This window comes from Eucalyptus grandis, chromosome 3 (assembly GCF_016545825.1).
Source record: "Eucalyptus grandis isolate ANBG69807.140 chromosome 3, ASM1654582v1, whole genome shotgun sequence".
NCBI lineage: Eukaryota > Viridiplantae > Streptophyta > Magnoliopsida > Myrtales > Myrtaceae > Eucalyptus > Eucalyptus grandis.
In genome coordinates, this window is record NC_052614.1 from 35021722 (window position 1) to 35043537 (window position 21816).

The following is a 21816-nucleotide window of genomic DNA, read 5'->3' on the forward strand; positions in this document are numbered from 1 at the left end:
GTCAAAAAGCTAATGTTGTTGAGTAACATCTTCGTACATTGCCCCGCTGTAGGTATGGTAATAGGGAGTAGCAAGGATTCGAGGATTTCATCGACCGATATTCTTTCTGTTAAATATGGGCTTGTACAGAACCATAACTTAGTCTAGTTGATTTACTTGTATATTACATGCTTTTTGGTGCTTTATATCACTATTGAATCAATGCCACGCGCAATTTGGCTTAAGCTTTTGCTTTCCTTGAAAGGACTAGGAGCCAACAAGTTGTTGTCATTAGACGGCAATAGAGTTTGTTCATCTCTTTATGATCTGGCGTTCCACTTTTATTGGACGCATTTTGGGAATAAAATCCTGGATATATTAGACTGATTGATATGAGGTAGTGCCCTTTAGATTGCCTGACAAGGTGGAATAAGTGAGGTAGATGAATATTGGCGGGGGCACTAACTCACCAAATAAACGACAATAAAGGGGTGCAAAGGAGTCAAATCTCAAGTAAAAGTATTCCTTTTGTTTGTGTTCCTCGACAGATTTCAAACATAAATGATGTTAAACAAAAGGACAATCCACAATATTACTTACTCAAATACAAAATTGAATTATAAAATAATGTGTTTGATTGAGAGTGGCTCTTTAAATAAATGGGTCATATTCAAGAACTAGTAACAAACTGACACATCATTCAACATACCAATTATATAAACCAGTAATAAGTCACAGCAAACCCAGAACGGACATTACCGCCCCTTGCTTCCTCTTCCCAAGTAAGATAACGGACGGTCAATTTTTAACCACTTGAAGGTACAGAACATTAACCAAAATTTGTGGATTCTACACGGATACGAGACTATGTTACATTGTTGACCCGACCTCTCTTTCTAACTTGAGGAACGTGCATTGTAAGAATATGCTAAGACAAGCTCCAAGCAGCACCACCTTTCATGTTAAATTTCTTCAACCTTCCAAAGAACATGACTATTATCAGAATGAACTTGCCTTTGTTGCTCCATCTTCCTACAAGTCCGTATGCAGCGTCCCTGCAGGGGCTGTCTGTGTGTAGCCTCCTTTTGCAGCTATAGCCTATCGAAAATCCAACATTCCCATAGGCGCTGCAGTTGATTCAATAATGATCATCGTTAAAATCTTTCCGAATTTAATACATCCACAAGAACAGAATCTAGAAATTCGATGAGAATAATTGCAATTTACCTTATTGTTTCTATCGTGATGTTCATGACATTGAAGTTGAGCGGGTCATTCTTCAAATACTCTCTCTCGGTAATGCAGATGAGAATAATGAAGATCACTAAATATGACAGCTGCGAAAACATCAAGCGTGTCAACAAGTGCCTCCTAGGCTCATCTCTTTGAATTTTTGGTGCCGTCTTGACATTTCTTACTGGAAGAAATGAAGTATGTGTTGGAAGATACCTGTAAAACACAATGTTTGTGAGAAGCTGGTGGTGTCACTCTTAACTTTGAAAGTTCTTCCCTAGGAAAAAAGGTGGTTGCAGACAGAGAAATAAGTCAAGCCTGTGCATATTTTCTGGTTGTTGCATTGACTACAATCGACAGTTATGCTCTGTATATTTGCTTCTAGTATTATGTTCCCTGTTTCTTATGTCTTTACTATACATAAGAAAACACACGACTGATTGTACACAAATGGCAACAACAAAGCCGGAATGAATATGGGGCACGGTTCTGAGGAACCAGTGGCAAGAACATTCCAAGGAATAAATGGCAAGAACAAAGCTGGAATGAATATGGATAAAGAGAGTTTGGTGGGGTTCCGAAGAACAAATGCTATGACAAGACAGAATAAATATGACAATAAAAATCTTCTATGAGCTGACTAGTCGAAGGCCAAATCTTTCCTTTTCCTTTCTTTAAAAAAGTGAAGTTGAAGATCGCTCCACTACAATTAGGAAGGTGACTCCATTGCCCTCACTTGAGGACTTCGCTTAAGAACATCTATACACCAAAACAATCCTGGTTTTGATAAGCCGCCATAAATCATGAATATCGCCCAACCAAACTTAACTAAATATAAATTAATGGGCTTTGTTAGCATAAAAGTCTTTAGACTACTGTGAGGATAACAGCTTGTTTTGGGCTACAAATTCTCGAAAGTGTATAATACCTCACAACAATTTAAAATTATTTGTTATTTGGTTTTTTGTAATCCAAAATAAACTTTTGTTCTCACAATAGATTTAAGATTGTCACTTAATCATTTCTTCTCTAAATATAATTATTACTTATAACTTGTAACCCATTATTAACTATTCATGCCCTATAAAATGATCCTAAATGACTATTTTTCTTCAACCAAGTCATTGATTGATAATGGCCACATTCTCTAGTACTCACATTTAACTTTAAACAAATAATCCAAAAAATTTTAAAATAAAAAAATGAAAATGGAAAATGAATGAAAAAAAAAACAAGTTCTACGTGTCTTTCTCCCTCGTCACTTCTCTTTCATGGGTCCAATCTTGACGTCCGCCCATGGGTGCCATCACTACCGATGCGAAGGCTTCAGAGCAACACTCGTGAACACGACCTTTGAGCCCTTAGACCCTTGGACCCGAAACTTCGAGGTTTAGAACCCAAGAGTGCTAATCTTGGGATCTTGAGGCTGATCTCAAGACTCTAACATAGGCCCGGGACTTCGATACCACTCTACAACCCCGAGGCTAGAGCTGGGACCCTGCCCTTGGTTTCTCGGGTCCAAGCGATGGGTTCCTAAGTCCGACCCTTGAGGTTCAGAGCTCGTGCATGGGTTTCAAGGTCCATGCTTTGTTGTCTCAAGTCTGGACGGCCGGGTCTCAAGAGTATCATCCCGATTATCTTGGTTCCCAAGGATCTTGGTCTTGGTGACCGCATTTTTGCTCAAGGTCTCAAGGCCACGGTCTCGTGGTCAGGTACCAGATTAGACTCAAGTCTGTTTTTCAAAGACGTGTGTGCTCAGTTTTTCCGATAACAACTATCAAAAACCAACTTCTAATTTTCACTTTAAAAGCTTAATGAAACGCAGACAAGCAAGACCATTTTCTTTAAAAGTATCTTATTAAGGAAATCACCCTCCTCCAATGTCCAATTTCCACAAAATAGACGCCAAATATTATGTGCCATTGGAGAAGAAAACGGAGTTTTGAATTTGATATTGGGATTTGAAAGTAGATGGTGGACTAGTTGCAAGAGTATAGAGTATGAATATAATATGGCACAAACCAAAAGATCAATAATGTCATGTTAGCATTATGCGATTTCGTTCCAAGGGATGCCACCACCCACTAACCTGATAAGTTGATTTGCTATTCAATAGCATTAACCCGTATTTTATAAGTTCAACTGATTAAGTTTTTTAACGTATATATCTTAATTTATTCTAGGCCATTGACTACTGTAAGAAAATATAAAAATGTTTATCCATAAAAATACATCGGTTAATTAATGGATAATATTCAATACTAAAGTGGATTTATGAGATTGAATATTGAGTAAGTTGTTATGGTTTAGAGTTGATTTAGTATCGAATACTTTCTATTTGTTTAATTTATGTCTACATTATTTAGTGTCCGAATTCGGTGGGGAATAGGATTTTATGTGCGTGCACGCTCGCGGGCACGTGTGGGAATGACAGAGAGAGAGAGAGAGACTCACATCATCAGGACGAAGAGCACCAAAATTGCCGGAGAAATGATGGAGAGATCGAAGACGGACTCGCCGGCGTGTCTGGTGTTCGCGGCCTCAAACAGAGCCCCCACGAGCTTCTCGTACGGACTCAGGCCCTCCATGGCCGGTGAACCCCACTCCATGCAGCAAAGAGCCACGAACTGCACCAATAGGAACTTGCACACAGTGGCGGCCAGGCAAAGGCAGTGAAAACCCGGAAGCAAGTGCGCGTACCCCATCTCCCCGGAATTCCTCAGCATGTAGTCAAACTCGGCTCGCCCCGTTACCCACTTAAGGAGCCAGATTGCTGCCATGAGACACGGGGGATAGAGCGTGTTACCGAGGAGGACCTGTGGAAGGAGCAACCACAGGAGGCCCGGGTTGTGCTTGAAGGCCAACATGTTCTCGTTCAAGGGGACAAAGCCGCAGTTGGCGAATGTTGACACTGTCATGAACACGGAGAACATCTGCACGGCGAGCCCTTTGTCCCGAAGGACTTTCCTCGCGCTTGGAACGACGCTTATGTACACAGAAAGCAAAGTCGAGCCGCCTGCGTGGACTATGATGAGGTAAGCTAGGACTACGTAGCTCAAGTACTTAGCTGCCCTGTACTTGACGAGACCCTCGCCACACGGAGCTGGCTTCAATGGTATCCCTTTCATTTCAGGGTCGAATTTGAAGGTATTGGCCTCTTTGACCGGGTGGAGAGGAGGAAGTTTGAGTTCGATATTGTTGTCGGAGTGGTCAGAAACGGCAGAATTGACCTTGCGATGATCGCGTCCTGCGAATTCGGACCTTGAGAGATAAAGCCCGAGCATGGAAGTGAAGACCTCCCCGCCGAAGAGCATAAGGAGGATAATGATGATGAGCTGGGAGTTGGAGAAGGCCTCCATTTCCACGGTGGACATGCTTGAGGCTGTGGTTGCAGAGACAGAGGTGAAGAATATGTCGAGGTCACGAGGCTTGTAGGAGGGCGATTTGGGCTCGCAAAGCTTTAGTGCCCAATAGCCGATCGCGGAGACGAGGAAGAAGTAAGCTAGTTGAGTCCAGAAAGAGTTGGCTCGGCGGGCCAGGTTGCGGAGGAGGGAAGATGCCACAGGGTGGCGAGATTGGAGGAGGCAAGAATGTTTTTGAATGCTGGGCAGGCTGTGTTCCACCTTGTTACCAAAACAAGAAAGCTTCTTCATCCTTTTGATATTCTTTATGCAGCAGGGGAGGTTTTAGTTCTCATTTTAGAGGTAGGTAGGGGCGTGGTTTTATAGTCTCGACTTGCTCCCTGTAGTTACGGTTCACGTGGACTATCACTGACAATGACAAAGCGTCCTAAGTGAAACCCATCGGAGCGGGGTCAGTGATTCATGTCTTCGTGTCGTGTTATAATCGTATCATGTTTAGATTACGTGTATGGCACGACACGTTTAACTTTTTTTAAATTTCAAATATGAATGTGACTAAATGTGTGTGTATATATATATATATATCTCTATATGTCTATATAAGTATGCCGGGAGTGGGTTAAAAAGGTAACACAGCACATATTTTATTCGTGTATAAACAAATTGACACATTCATGGAACGAATGCAATTAGGCTTGACATAATATGTTTAATTACATATGTGCCCATGCCTTATAATTAGGTTCTGTTGAAAATTGTTCTCTTGAAAATTGTTAGAGAAGTGATTTTGTTTAATAAGCTATATCAATTATTTATCGCAAAATATTGGTATTCCCATTAATTCTTCCTCTAAAAAAGTTAGTTTTCTGTACTGTAGTAGGCTTTGTAAACTATGTAATTTATATAAGGGTTAAATTTTTCCTCATCCCCAGTTAAAAGAAACAATTCTGATTGATGATCACATATATAGATATGATGCACTTGCAAACTTAACTAAATAATAATGAAATAGCATATTTTCCTCAATTCTAGGTTCGAAGAAACTCTTTTAACCACTGAATTACAAATATAGATATTGCCTACATGCAAGTGTCCATAGTTTGTAATCTACGAATTAAAAGAATAGTCAAAAGAAATTTCTTCTAACCCAGCATGAAGGGAAGTACAGCCTAAAAGTACATTTAAGTGAAGTCCATGTTTCTAATCCACCAATAAAAACAAGTTAGAGGAACTATATGGCCTTTATAGAATAAGCCGATCAAATATTTTTTTCCTCATGATGTTTATATGGCTTTGATCCCACATGACCCTAGTCTAGGAAAATTTTTCACTTCTAACAAGTGGTTGATGTTTTCAAAGGAGCCATGTTTTTTGTCGTTCCTAGTTGGAAGAAATTTCTCTCAATAATACCTCCGATTGGTGGATCACCTACTGTTAATTTAGCTAAATTTGCATGTGGTTGAAATACATATCTTGTAAACTGCCAATCAAATGATGGTTGGCTCATATATGGAACGTCTCGAAATAATACCTGGAGCAAGAAATTCAATTAATTGAGATTCAGGAGCTTAAATTTCACCTCGACCATCAATAGGTTTGGCCAGGGCATTTATAACACGACCCAAATAAGTCTCACTCACCGGTATCTGAGCAATTCTTCCTGTTGAAAGAAATTTCTTTCAATCTGGAATGTAGAAAAATATATCCATTTTTTTTAAGTGCCTCGTGTTCTTTTAAAACCTCAAAGCTCATGGATGGTATAAATCTTTTGAGGAGTTTTCTTCTTAAGTTCATCAATTTTGTAGAAGAAGCAGTATCGTTCAAAATTAACACTGTAAATGCGATGGAAATACAAAGGGCGCGAGATGAGAAATAAGATATTCTAGTAAGGTTGAATGCCTAGTGGCATATGAAAAGCTTTAAACTACTTGGAGTCAGTCGAAGTCCGTGTAGAGAGTGTTTAATAGTTTTTTTTTTTTTTTTTTTTGTCAATCCTACTCCATTCCTACTATAACTCTCGCTTTTAGACTTTTGCCCTACCTCATTGCAGGGCGTGAGAGACGAAATCCACACTTGAAACTAAATCGTCCCACCCCAACCCCCGAAAAGATGGGAATTCCAACCCCCACCTTCCTCGAGAGTGTTCAATAGTTTTAAACCATGGATGTTGAGGAGTCGAGGCATCCAAAAGTCAAGAAGATCAAAGTGTTGAAGCTCTGAAGTGCCGAAAATTCAATAGTGTAACGCCCCAGAGAGAGAATTCCATTCATCCAAAAGTCACTAAGTGAAAAATGAAATAATATAGTAATTTATAATGGGAAGGCACGAATGGTTAACAAATAGGATAGTGTCATCCGACGTTCCATATTAGGTTTGTGCATGTCACGACGATAACAAGCAATGATGGTTTATTGCATTTCATCGGAATAAGGGTTAGCGACGGGTTGCTACATATAAGGACATGGACCGTCACTAAGCCCACTTGAAAGGGTTAGAATACGCCAATTTATCACATGCTCCAACCGATCAAGTCAAAACACTTTAAAAATTCTCAACTAGACTGGGATATTTCTTAGGGATTAGCATGATTCGGGTTGGGCCGATTCGCCCCTTAACCTTAGAATCAACCCACACAATGCTGGTCCTCAATTTTTGGGATCGATGATTAACCGAATTGAACTTGGGACCAAGGATTGGACCGACCCAATGGGTTTGGTCCGGTTCCAAGGTCAACCTGGGACCAATCGATAATTTTTTATTTCATTTTTTGTTCTCCTTAAAAAAAACGATTGAGACTGAACTGACCCAATAGGTTTGGTCTAGTTTTAGTGTCAACCTAAGACCAATCCATAATTTTTATTTCATTTTTTGTACTCCTTAAAAAAACGATTGAGGACCAAACTGATTCAATGGGTTCGGTCCGATTTCAGGGTCAACTTATGACAAAAAAAAAAATTATTTCATTTTTTGTACTATTTAAAAGGGAAACCAAGTACCATACTAACCCAATGGGTTCGATGATGAGCGAGGTTAGCTAAGAAAGGTAAGTGATGAGGGTCAAGTGGGGTGAGCAATGAAGAGAATCAGCATCGAATGTCGAGCAGGAAGCAACAAGCCAAGCGAGCATCAAGTGGCAAGCGGCACGAGTGACTCAAAGCGAGCGAGGCAAGTGTCAAGTGGTGAGCGGAGAAGTTGTTTCTTTCGATTTTGGCAAATTGAAGACTAAGAAGACAAATAAGACAGAAGAGAACAAATACTAGAGGATGATGCCATAAAGAGTTGTTTATGTCTTTTTGGACGCTGTGAGGACTCCTCACAAAAACATTTTCTTCCTTTGTAAGTTATGACTATTGACGCCGTAAAAGATATTTAAAATCTAGTTTATTAAAGAATAATGTAAAATTACTTGAATTCCTCACTAAATAGCTGTTTAATATGTCGACGCCATTTATTTTTAAGGTTTTCCTCACCTATTTTTTGTCGATGACGTTTTTCTTTTTTGCCAAGTTGATTGGGTTTCGGCTATTGTGCTTAAGAGAAGTTAGGACATTTTCTCATCTTGGAGTGGGCTGAATCCGAACAAAAACAAGAGCGACATTCGTGAGTTCTAGAAGTTCCTAAGCAAACCATCGCTCGTTTCCTTGGCGGTAGGAATCGAGAAATTGCTGATATGGCTGAACTTCAACCTTATTGGTCCTTTCAAGACGTATGCAAGTTAGCTATAAAAGTCAAAAAGCAATTGAAGAGCAAGAGGTTTTCCTCCAAAACCTCAACAAGGGTGACATCCTATTTTAAGGGTGCTTTTTCAAGTAAGGGCGAGAGTACGTCGACAAAAGACAAAGGTAAGGGAAAACTTGCAGAAACTTCGAAAGAAGTCCAAAAGAAGTTTGAAGGCGATGCTAGGAAATGGTTTAAGTGCCATGGTTTTGGGCATTTACAAGCAAATTGTCCAAATCGGAGAGTTATGTCCCTTCAAGAAATTGAGGAGATCAATTCGGCACATCAAGAGGTTGAGGGCAATTGAGACCAAAATATTTCTAAATCTGATCGGGAAGAAGAAGTTGTGGAGAAAGCCGATGATGGCGAGCTGTTGATCATCCGAAGAGCATTGCATGTTGAAGTTTCTCCTAATAAAGAGCAAAGGGAGAATATATTTCACACTCGTTGCACTATTAACAGAAAGGTGTGCGGTGATCATCAAGAGGTTGCTTCAATTAACAAAACATCCTCAACCATACAAGCTCCAATGGGGCTTATATGAATTGAAGAACCAAAATGTGATGTAATTCATGGAGGCATGCCACTTGTTATTGGGTAGACCGTGGCAATTTGATATAAAAGAAGTATGATGGTCGGAAAACACATACTCTTTTCATAAGGAACAAAAAGGCATTACTCTTTGACCATTGAGTCCTTGATCATAATAATCCTTGGGGAGGGAAAGAGAAAATATTGCATGCCATTAGCAAACAAAAGAATGTATTTACTTTCTCCTAATAAAGAGCAAAAATGGGAGAATATATTTCACTTGATTACCTCCCATAAGAGGTATTGAGCTTCAAATTGATTTGATCCTTGGTGCTCCCCAACCAAAAAAGCCGGCTTATCGATGCAATCCAGAGGAAACAAAGGAATTGCACAGACAAGTCGATGAACTTATCGCCAAAGGATACATCCGAGAAAGCATGAGTCCTTGTTCTGTTCCGGCTCTACTTGTGCCTAAGAAGGATGGTACATATCGCATGTGTATTGATAGTCGGGCCATCAACAACATCACCATTAAGTATAGGTACCCGATACGTAGACTTGATGATATGCTTGAGGAATTATATGGTTCTTCTGTGTTTTCAAAGATAGATTTGCGGAATGGTTATCATCAAATCAAAATGCCAGAAGGTAATGAATGGAAGACGGCTTTTAAGACCAAGGGAGGCCTTTATGAGTGGCTGGTTATGCCATACGGATTATCTAATGCTCCGAGTACCTTCATGAGACTTATGTATGAGGTTCTTCGTTCCTTTATTGATCGATTTGTCGTTGTTTATTTCAACGATATTCTTGTTTATAGCAGGAATGAGGATGAGCATATCTCTAATTTAAAATAGGTCTTCAATGTCTTGAGAGATCAAAAACTGTATGCTAAAATGGAGAAATGTTACAAGAAGAAAGCTAATCAACTTCGCAAAAAGACTCAATTTCAACCGGGCGATGGCCCCTTTAAAGTTATTGAGCGAATTGGTGATAAAGCTTACAAGATTGACCTTCCAGGAGAATTTAGAGTTTCATCAACATTCAATGTGGGAGACCTTTCTCTTTTCTTGGAGGATGAAAACCTTCTAGATTTGAGGACAAATCTCAAACAACTTGGGGAGGATCATGCGGGAGCATCCAACGTAGCTCCCTCGACCAACTCAGAACCATCGATATTTATCCAAGCCAACAAAGAAGTTGGACATTATGTGCTTTGATGGATCATTTTGAATGAATAATGTTAATTACTTATCGGTGTTTTGTGGTATATTGATAACTATTAATGGAGGCCATTTTAAATGTCTTGTATGACTAATTGATGAAGTTTTGAGAGGATTATTTTCTGGTTAAGGGAGGAGGTCGAATTTTGAGCAGGTTAAAGGTTCACAAATGCGGTCCAAGAATATGGAAAGCCAAAAGTTCTAGACTACGGAAAGCTAACGGTTCAAGAATGCGGAAGGCCGAAGATTAAAGGCAATTAGTTCTCATGTTTTTCTTTTTTTGTAGCTCAAGAGTCGAGCGTTTAAGTTCCTAGGTCATTAAAGTTTGTTTTTAATATTTCCTAAGGCTGAAATCCTCCTATAAATAGGGGAAACTATCCAATATAGGGGAGATACGAATTTTATGAATGAAAATGGTGAGATTTCCTTGCTTGAGTGAATTCTTTCGGAGAGTGGATAACTCCTTTCGGTTTCTTTATTCTTGGAGAGTAGATCACTCGGTGGTGAGCCAAGAAGCCCTTTATCCTTGGCTGGTGGAATCTTTAGGCCTTGGTGGTGAGCTTCTCCTATCCCGAAGTCCTTTATTCTTGGCTGGTGGAAGCTTTAGGCCTTGGTGGTGAACTTCGTAGAACTCGATCCGCATTCTTGGTTGGTGGCGCTGCCTTTTTACCTTGGAAGGAGATTGTTTTTATCTTTTCTTAGTCCTTTTCATTTCTTCCCCATATACACTACTCCATATACTTAACCACAAAAATCCCATTATAAAAAAATCCATTCTGGAATCACTTACCCCATCACGCATCAGTTCGTCGTTGGGCTTTAGTGACTGGCCAGAGGCGAGAGTGAGCCTCACCCACCCTTGGTGAGGCTCAACCCTTAATTTGGCTTGGTGAACCTTGCCTCTAGTTGATTGTTGGCCATCGTCAAGACTTGGTGATCAACTAAAGGAAAAAGGGAAAGAAATACAGACATAAAAAAATAAAAAGAAAATAAAAGAAACAAAGAAAAATAAATAAATTCAAAAAAAATCAAAAAGAAAATAAAAGAAACAAAATTGGTAGAATGGAAAGAAAAATAAATAAATTAAAAAAAAATATCAAAATAGTTTTAAAAATTGAACTCTCTCTCTCTTCTCTCTCTCTCTCTCTCTCTCTCTCTCTCTCTCTCTCTCTCTCTCTCTCTCTCTCTCTCTCTCTCTCACAGATTCTCTTAGATGTTAAAATTTAAACTTTAGATCATTCAATTTTACCTCGTTCCCCTTCCTCCGCGAGCACTCGCCCTCTTTACATGTTAACTCGAGCTAACCTTCAAATCATTAGAGCTCACCCAACATAAAACTCACCCTATCATACGTAAATTCCTATTTATACTTTAAATCCTTGCATTTTTACCCTCTTGAATCTGAAAATCATTTAAATTGTCAACATCGTCAAACTCTTTAGATTAAATCATGCAATGTAAGTGAACCAACTATAAAACATTAAATCTACATTTACTCATTTGAAGTTCTTGTGACATCTTAGTCCGCCACCTTACTATGGCGAGTTATATCTTTTCACTTATAGCACAAGCGGAAGCAAAAGTGTGAAACCAAACATATATCACAAGCAGGATGAACGCAAAGAGTGAAGCAAACGTCACGTACTTTCCCATGTAATTTTCTTGTCTTTTATTTACATACATGGGTGATAATATGGCTATACCGAGAAGTTAAAAGGATATACTACTCCCATAGGCTATCCACACAGCAATATTCTACACACTCAAACTATCGACAACATGCCACCCAACTACACGGTCAATCCCAAAAAGTGTCAAGATCGTGCCTCCCAAAAATGAATCCCCACCGCCATCACCGACTGCCTTGCCTACGACTCTCTATTGTTGCCATCCTCGTCACCGCTGCTACTATCCTCTGGGAATGGCAAAGGACTACCAAAAGTCCTCTGATCTTGGCATAGATCGACCTGAAGCGGTAGGCGATGTAGCTAGCAAGTGAGCCTATATCTATCCAGAGTGTAGATGTGTGATGCACAAAAATCACAGGAGGGAAGTGTGAGTTTGTGAACTCGTATAGCTGCCCCTCAAAGACTACTAGGGCGTCGTAACAGGAGATGTGGTTCGTAGGAGTAGCAGCATAACTACGAATCTGAAAAATGTAAACATTAACAAGGGTGAGGTAATGCCCAGCAAAGGAAATATCCAAAGCCCTATCACATGCACACGAAAAACATCCGGCTAAGACGATGCAATTATAATAATGAAACTCATAGAGACTACAACGACAAAATAACTAATATAAGTATCCCATACTCATGACAAAAGAACCTAATGACTCAATAGACGATTCAACCATGCATGCGCACACGTTTCACACAATTCTTTGTTGTCACTTTTAGTTTCCACTCCAAGACACATGGTCGGGGAGCTCATCGAACCATGCAAGGAGGAATATCTCCCATCCAGCGGAATTCTGATGCGCCCTCCAGTTCGCCACTACAACATCCTCTATTTTGACTTTTCTTTTGGTTCTAACTAGTAGGCCAAAGATTGGTATGTCAATGGTAAGACCAGGCCATTGAGCCTAGGACCTGAGCCACCAACCTAGCTGAGAAGGCAATTTTTTCCTACGATAACCATATCAAGGGTGGCTTTGCCATGAACCTTGGGTGTGTCAGAATGGTCGATAGGAGATGTATACAAAAAGCCATTGTCCAATCCCGGTTGCACTTCCAATGGTCTATTTCCCATATTTGTCATAATCTTGGAAATGGACAAAAGAGAACATTCTAAAATCTCCTAGGTCATTCATGAAGGGGATCAGTCATCACCTTAGGTGGAAATTTATAGATTTAGTAATGATTATCAAAGATTTGCCTTGGGAATTAAGTTGATGAGTTATAGCACCAATGGACCAATGAAGGGAAGACAAAATAAAAGGTTCTAGAATGCTTGGCTTAATGAACAAGTAAAGGCATGAAACATGTGCTGAAAATCCAAGTTTCATGATTACCATATCTTGAGCATTAAGTGAGGAAGGTGAGGCATTGGCTTAAGAGGACCAATAAAAAGAGCACTTGATAAAATATTCTCGAATACTTGGAGAGCAAATTGGCCAAGTAAATAATGACAATTTAGTAGAAGAATCAAGAATACCAAGCTTGGAGAGCAAGTTGGACAAGTAATGGTGGGGTTTGAGCCTATAAATAGGAGAACCACCCCATTCATTCTCACTCTAGCTCTCATTCTTGCCCTCCTCTCATCTTGCACATTTCTCGCTCCCTCTTAGTCACTCACGACCACCTCCTCTCAAATGGCAATCTCTTAGAAAAGTCATTTCTAGTTCGTCGAGATTCATCAAAGGTAAGTGGAATCTCTAATTTTTTATTAGGCGATGTACTACATTGTTTGCATTTAGTTATGAACATGCTAGTCAAGTCTTTGTGTCAGTAATTGAACTTCATAACCCTTGGCAAAAGCTTTGTGTGTTACATCGGTAGAGCAAGTTGTGTTCTTGATCGTGCTTATTTGTATGTATGTCTATATTGGAGAGTAATTTTCTATTGGTTGCTCATGAGTTGCTCATGTACCGTAGTTGGTATATATTTCATATTGACAGATGCTTTTTCATGGCTCGCTTGTGTGTAGATTTTGTATAGTTTGCTCATGATTATGGATTTGCGTGTGAAAGCACGCCCCGATCTAGGGACAAGTCTCACTTGGCCTTGGGTTGGTGTTGAGGCGTGACGGACCGAGCCCTTATAGGGCCTGGGATCGATAGTGGAGCGTGTTGATCCAAGCCTCACCTAGCGGAGGGTTAGCTTTGAATGGGTCGAGTCAAGCCACAAGCCATGTACCTTGCTCGGCATACTCTATAGTTATGATATTGTAGAACATGACATGCACACACTTGCATGAGCACGCTGTCGGGCCTTGTATGCATGGGCTAAGAGGAAAAATGATAAGTCGGTTTGTGTGTTATATAACATGTGATTACTAAATAAACGATCAGACCTGTCGTCACATAGCATTGGTTGCAATGCCTCGTTCATAAGAACGAGATGCCCAATGGATTCTGGACGTCCGATGGATTTCGGATGCCCGGGGAATTCGAGATGAACCATGGGAACGGTTGAATTGATGAATGAACTTCTTTGTCCATTCTTCTGTGTGTGTTATTTAATAATTTTATTAATAGGCTTGAGGTAGAATATATGTATGATGCCTGGCTTGAGGCATGATGCCCTAGTTGAATTGGGAAGACCCGTTTGGGACGGTTAATGAACCTATTATGCATGCTGCCGTGTGTTTGTGGATAAGGTTACGTGGTAAGATATCTTGTTTAGTAAGTTGAAGGTAGCTTGTTTGGTAAGTATAGAGTAACTTATTTGGAAAGTTGACGGTATCTTATTCGAAAAGTTGAATGTAGCTTGACGGTAACTTATTTAATTCGAAGACGAGTCATCATCCTAGATGAGGACTAGTGATTTTACTTATTGAGTTCTCAACTCACTCCCTTATTTTTCAGGGTTGGAGGCATGGAAATCTCATGCTAGTTTTGGGAGCTACAGACACGTTAGAAGATATAAGAATTCCCCTGGCCTATATGGAAACTGATAGTGTGATGTATAAAAAAGGGCACCAATAGAAAGTGATCAGTTGCCGATCCTTTCACTTGGATACAGTCACATATTTGTTCTTCAAAGATGAGTGGATGATTATCTTTTCCAACTAAGCTTTAATGATATACCATGATTTTCATTTTTGATTTGTTTTGGAGCTCTATAAGCATGCCTTGTTATTATAACTTTTTTCCTATGGATCCTTTCATATATCACTTTCGTAATGAATAAAATTTTCTTTTGATCAAAATAAAATCACTGGAAAAAACGTATAAATTATAAGTTCTTTTTATCTTTGCCAATTTTCGTTTGAAAAATTTGAATATTTTCTATCTTATGAGCAACCTCTTAAAAGAGCTTAAATTTTGAAATGTCATTATCTTCGACATACTTCAATTTAAAATACTTGAATATTCTCTAGGATATAAAAAACTCAAATTCTGAAACTTTTTTTTTTTTTTTTCACATAAGTGTGTACAAATCTTATCCAATTGTGCCCATAATTATTTTTCGTCCATTAAATACCATTGTTTTGTTTCTTTCATACTGGCGACGTGTCTATACATTTGGACAAGGCAGTCAATACTACTATTAAGTGATAAGTTAGAGCATGCAACAAAATTTAAAATTTCTTTACCAAAAAAAAAAATTTAATATTTTACAATCTTGTTCCACGTGTAGACTGCATAATGAGGGTCAAATCAAGGAGATTTAGTGATATTAAAAGAAGTTCCGTTTATCACTATAACAATTCTAATTTGTTGACCACCACCACCTTCTCTCCAGCAGTCCCACCAACTTGTGGGTTTACCCTGTTAAACGTGCGTATATTTGCAATCTAATCGACGCAAAGCCCGTTTTCCAAGCACTATCAATATTTTGGCATTTTCAAGACAAGAAAAAACGTTCTTCCTTCTCAAATCATTTACCACACATTTGTTTGATATATGTTCCATATTCGTCCACTGACTCCTCAGAACGTGACAACTGTTCATATTTATTATTATTATCTAATTGAACAGACCATATCTGCTATATTTAATATTTTTTGCCCTAGCAACTCACATGGCAACATCATATCACTTAAGATTTGTACGGGCTAGTACTTGAGTGGATCTTTGATCATGATCCACCATTCTAGGAGTCCACACAAAAAATTAGCAAAAATTCGAAACAATGTAGATGGTATGCGAATTGCTTTCTATTATCGAATCACCTGTCATTGAACAAGATGCCGGGGTATTTGATGCCGCTTCAGGATAAGGATTTCAAACATAAATGTTAGTTTACATGTTGCCAAACAATTATTGATATTTTGGTGTGCATCAACATCATCTTGCACATTAGGGTAACCGCGGCGAGAAAAGGAATTCCCAATGCTAGAGTTTAGTGATCTATCCTCCGATTGCTTCTATCTTTATTCAAGTGATAATTACATTGGAAATCTGCCTAGTGAAAAATTTTGATGTGATTTTTTCAATCCAAGTTCTTTTGTTTTTTTGGTCAAAAGTAAATTTTTAATTCATATTTCAAGATCCAATGATGATAAATGAGAGGTTAAAAAACAAAAAAACAAATCATACATTATCATAAATGATAAGCGCACATCAACAACATCACCATACGCTTAAAATAGGTTGAACAGGCTCTCAAATCTAGATCTAGATTAGAAGAGATCTCAAGCAAAGAAGCACCTCTAAAGAGTTCCCAGATCTAAATCTAGATCTGGAGAGAAGATATCATGACATTTTGATTGAAGCATTAACCTCATTAAATTTAGAAGATGCTAAATTTAGAGAATCACAATCCAATAAGAAAGTTGCAGCTCGTAAAGAAGCACCTCTAAACATGTATTTGCTTGATCGGTTGTCTCGGTTGTGTTAAAAAGTATACGTAAAATCCAAAGAAGAACGTAAATAGCCCACCTCTTCTTGCTATATCACAGCATATGTACATTAATAATAACTTTCGTTACTCATCCAGCCATACATTTTATTTGGTAGAGCTTGATTAAGATCATATGTTAAAAGAGATTGACAGAGAAGCATAGCCGGCAGTTTAAGGTTTTGTTTCTTTAGGGGTAAGGGAAGCAAATATATATCTGGAAGGCTGAAAAAATGAAACTATATATCAAAGTGAGAGGGTCAATATAAAAAGTAATGGCTAATCATCATTGACAGGGACGTGTTCTTGGGATGATCCGAATAGAATAGGAATATTTTTTGTCCAACCGTAGATGGAAGAAATTTCGTCCAACTACACCTTGGATTATTGGGTTGCAAGTTATGAGTACCAATCATATACGAACTCAACTAATTAAAAATGGGTAATGCACACATTTTTTATCCACCAATTATAGGCATAGTTAAGAGAAATTTCCTTATCAAGAATGGAGGAAAATAAGACGCATGCACATTTTTTTCACTCGGAACCAGCAATAAATAAGTGAGACAAACACGCTTATCTCTTGAGTAAGTCTTGAGGGTAAATAGAAGTAAGCAGACCAATGATTTTCCTAAATGAGAAATCTAAGTGAAATTTACCATCAGAAAACATTATCTACATGCACAACCTAAACATTATTTGGAATTAAATGTCCCATAAAACCCTTGAACAAAGGCAACCTTGAAATTTTGCCCACATTTTACTGCTCGTTCTCATCTTTTCTATTTGACCAGGTTCAATCTCTTCATTTATCAACAGTAGGCAATCTGCTCTAGGAATTAAAAAAGAAAAAAAATCCACTCTAGGAATTTACGCGAATAGAAAGAAGCCATTAGATAGTGATGCGGGTGCATCCAACGTAACTCCATCGACCAACTTAGAACCATCGATGCTTATCCAAGCCAATAAAGAAGTTGGGCATTATGTTCTTCGATGGATCATTTTGAATGAATAATGTTAATTACTTATATGTACTTTGTGGTATATCGATAGGTATCAATGGGAGGCCATTTTAGATGTCTTGTATGACCAATTGATGAAGTTTCAGGAGGATGATTTTCTGGTCAAGGGAGGAGCTCGAATTCTGGGAAGGCTAAAGGTTCACGAAAGCGGTTCAAGAATATGGAAAGCCAAAGGTTCAAGAACACGAAAAGCTAACGGTTCGAGAATGTGGAAGGCCGACGATTAAAGGCATTTAGTTCCCGTGTTAATAATGGCTTTTTATTAAGTTCCTAGCTGTTTTTATTTTTATGTAGCTCAAGAGTCGAACGTTTAATTCCTAGGTCATTAAAGTTTGTTTTTAATATTTCCTAAGGATAAAATCCTAGGTTGGTGGCACTGCCTTTATACCTTGGAAGGAGATTGTTTTTTTTTTTTTTTTTTTTTTTTATCTTTTCTTATTCCTTTTTGTGTGTTTATCATATACACTACTCCATACACTTAACCACAAAAATCCCCTACTAAAAATTTCCATTCTTGAATCACTCACCCCATCACGCATTAGATAGCCATAGAGAACTCGTGATGTTGGAATTAGGTTTGATTCCTAAGTTTTTGCAGAGATTGATATCCGTTTTCGTATGTAATTAAGTGACAATAGGATCGTTATATTGGAGAATATAAGGATAGAATATATGAAGGGCTCCAGAGAAAAGATCATTCGAATTCTAGGTAACAATATTCTGGCGATTCTTTTGATGGATACGTTTATCGTGAAAATTGAAAAAAGAATCACTGATCTAGGAGTAGGTTCTGATTAGGACATGAAATGTCAGGTTCTTCATCTCTTCTAGTAGTATCCAAAACCCTGATTAGATGAATTTTTTCCCACCACGGGCCCTGATTAATGGTTACAATGATTCAATATCACCAACATATATCTTTAAAAGTAATCTAAAAAAAGAAAAACAGGGAAAATTAGATCATAATGAAGATAGCATAATGAATGTTTGAGGGCACCCGTTCCACAGAATATCAATGATTTGGAAAATATGTTTTTAGAACTTATCATTTTTTTCTCTTACAAAAAAGAATGGATGAAAAAATTTTATTGTCCACAAAACGGTTTATACATTAATTATTATCAATAATGAAAAAGAAATTATTAACTAATTATTTTGACATATATAAATAATTTTTAGAAATATAATTTTAGAACGTTCATTTTCCGCAAAATAAAGGGAGCCTAAAAGTCACTCTCCCACTCATCCTTTCTCTTTCCAAGGTCCAAGCCACGAGGCATGTAAGCCATGGCTGCCAATGCCAATGTTTACCTCATTGCCACCTCCACGCCTTCTCCGACACTCGTCCATGTCACTTTCGCTACCTATCTCAATTGTCAGCCTGTTGCCGCACCAGCATGATCGAACATCCCTAACTTTGTTGAGGTTAACCATACAACTTAAAAGGGTGGCGAATTTGCTGAAAAAAATGTCCACGAATTATAACAAGTTAAGCTTTGCTAAAAGTAAAAACAAAATTGATAATATGATATTATTGTTCTTCCATGAAACAAATATAGCCAATATTATGCACAAAGAAAATATTGTATAAAAAGATATAGTGTTTCGACTGATAAGGGCTTAATTTGGTAACGAATCAATTCTTAGATATTTCTATTCTTTTGTTTCCCATAACAAACAAATAATATTAATTTGTTTGGTAAGATTAGCTAATTTTCCTACTCTTGGGAAAAACGTCCGAGAATAAATTTAGAATAGAATTAAGTCAGAGAAAAAAATTACTTTTTTTATTTTTGAGAACAATTCTAGATGAAGTAATTTCTCTTTTTTCCTTTTTATTTTCTTATTCTCCCTCACCTAACTAATTGCTAACCCAATGATGGCTAGCAACCTTGCCAAAGCCTTGTCGTGGAAACACCACCGGCCCTCCGCGAGGCTTGACCTTGCTGAAGCCACGCTGACCCTCAGTAAGGCTCAACCACGCCCAACCAAGGAATGGCTGAGCCTTGCCCAGCCATGGCGAGATCACTAAGTCTCATCTAGCCGGTTGTCGGCCATTGCCGAGGCCAATGACCACCTAGAGGAGGAAGAAGAAGAGAAGGACAAAGAAAAGAAATAAAATAAAAATAACTCACAAAATACCTTTGAGTTCTTTTTTAGGTTGTATAAAATTTATATATGTTCTTTTTCTATTATAGGAAATAATTTTTATCCAATTACCAAATACCTTTGAGTTCTTAGAAACTCAACCGGGGAATGGAATTAGAAAAAAATATTTCTGAATATAATTTATTCCTAGGAGTAAAATGGTTACTAAACAAGCTTTAAGCAAGCTGATGCGGGAGCATCCAACGTAACTCCATCGACCAACTCAGAACTTCCGATGCTTCTCCAAGCCACTAAAGAAATTGGGCATTATGTGCTTCGATGAATCATTTGAAATGAATAATGTTAATTACTTATCGGTACTTTGTGATATATTGATAACTATCAAAGGGAGGCCATTTTCATGCATGGGTAAGTTACATCCTAGTCCATTGCTTACAGAGCTAGTCCACTCCTACGACGACGTCAAAGTCATATGTAACTATCACTACCAAGTCCATTTCCAGATCTTGTCCCCCTATGGTTATCATACAATTCTCACATACTAACGTGGACAATACCATAACCTTCAGCGATTACCTGTCACCCGTGTCAAATAATTTGTTTCTTATTTCTCCCAATCGTCTATATCTCTTAGACACAAATGATTACCTGTCATCCGTGTCAAATAACGCATATGCCTTGTTATCATTTATAAAAATTGTACCTGAGATAACAGTTTTGGAAGCTTCCGTTTGCTCCTGGGTGATCGTGTACACCCATTCTTGTGCTGGTAGTCTCTAAAATTTCCCTTGTGAAGGTTGTCCACCTCCATGTTGTTGTACTTGTCGCACCGAGTTGACATTCGGTTGCGATCCTTCTTGTGGATAATCTCTCTTAAAGTGACCTCTCTGCCCACAACCAAAATACCTCAGTTGATCGTTGTAGGGTCTTGGCCCATGTTGTCTACCACGCCTTTGGCAAAAGTTGTCTTGATATGGCACTCTCCCTAGAGCCTGACCACTCTTAGATAGGGTCTCTTACCTTGTCGGGCATCACTCAATCTCAATTGCCTCCCTAATTGCATTCGCTCCCTTATTACTTCCTGTTCTACAAGTTGGGCCCTTTCATAAATCTCATTATAATCCCTCATATTCATGGGCACTAGTTGACTCCTAATATCTATCCTCAGGCACTTCAGAAATCTCTTAGCCTTTTAATCTCGACCCTAGATAGCTTAGAAAATTTCGCTTCATACTGGTGAGTGTAATGGAACAATCATTTTTAATGTAAGTTCTATAAGCTGCATTTAATTTAATTTATGCTACAAACTTTTGTTGATAATTGAGTTTTCTTTTTGAAACTTGGGAGAAGTTCCAAAGGTTCTTATCTCAAGGCCCAACTCAAGAATCAACGGCTACGCCAACAAAGAAGAAGACATTGGCTATGCCAACAAGAAAGAAGAGTAAGAAGAACCTAGTTGTAAGTCCATCTGAATCAGTTCAACCTAGGACAATTGCAGCTCCATCAGAATCAATGCATCTTGAGACAGTTGAAGAAGAAGTTACACATCCAGTTAGAAAAAGTGCAAGGATTATGAATCAAGTGAAATGAGATGGGATATGGTTTGTGGGGCTAAGGAGTCAGTAGTTTTACTGTGGATGTTTTTTTTTTTTTTTAATAGTTTGTCATTGAGTCTGTTAGAGTTTATTTTAATATCAATGGAACGATGTCATTGCTTGTCATTTTTGCCTCTTTTTTTTATTTTTGTTGATGGTGTTTTTACTTTTACTTACTGCTTTTTAGTGGTGGATTTGTGGTAATGGCTTGGGTGTTCGTGTGATTGGTGGTGGCAGTTGGTGAAGCCTGATAGTGGTGGGCCCATTGTGGGGGTGGGGATATTGGTGTTGCTAATGGTGGTTGCTGATGCGTAGTAATGGTGTGTCAAGGGTTGGGTCGAGGGCTTTTGCTGTACTTGGTGCAAGATACAAGTGTGCAAAATGCACATCTTACACCAAGTAGTGCTGGTGCAAGGCACCTTGCACTAGTAACTTTTGTAGTAGCATACTGCCAACACAATGGTGGCTGGTGGTGGCTCAAGTGGGTGTAAATGGGATGCCTGGTACGGTTGGTGGTGATGGGTGGAGGCCGATGGTCG

General features: G+C 38.5%; 1 protein-coding gene across 1 annotated transcript; it reads right to left on the reverse strand.

Moving 5' to 3' along the window:
• Positions 1-635: 635 nt before the first annotated feature.
• On the reverse strand, positions 636-4882 carry LOC104439570 (sodium transporter HKT1). Its single transcript, XM_010052619.3, has 3 exons — positions 3667-4882; positions 1207-1428; positions 636-1106 (listed from the first exon to the last, which is right to left on the reverse strand). Exons 1-3 carry the CDS (start codon positions 4863-4865, stop codon positions 908-910), a joined length of 1620 nt encoding a protein of 539 aa, XP_010050921.2. The 5' UTR covers positions 4866-4882; the 3' UTR covers positions 636-907.
• Between the last annotated feature and the right edge of the window lie 16934 nt (positions 4883-21816).

Excerpts from the sequence above, each read along its gene's own strand:
- LOC104439570 (XM_010052619.3), bottom strand. The coding sequence starts at position 4,865 with ATGAAGAAGCTTTCTTGTTTTGGTAACAAGGTGGAACACAGCCTGCCC. Across the intron at positions 1,429-3,666 it reads GTGCTCTTCGTCCTGATGAT|GTATCTTCCAACACATACTT; the intron begins GTGAGTCTCTCT and ends TGTGTTTTACAG. Across the intron at positions 1,107-1,206 it reads ATCACGATAGAAACAATAAG|CGCCTATGGGAATGTTGGAT; the intron begins GTAAATTGCAAT and ends AATCAACTGCAG.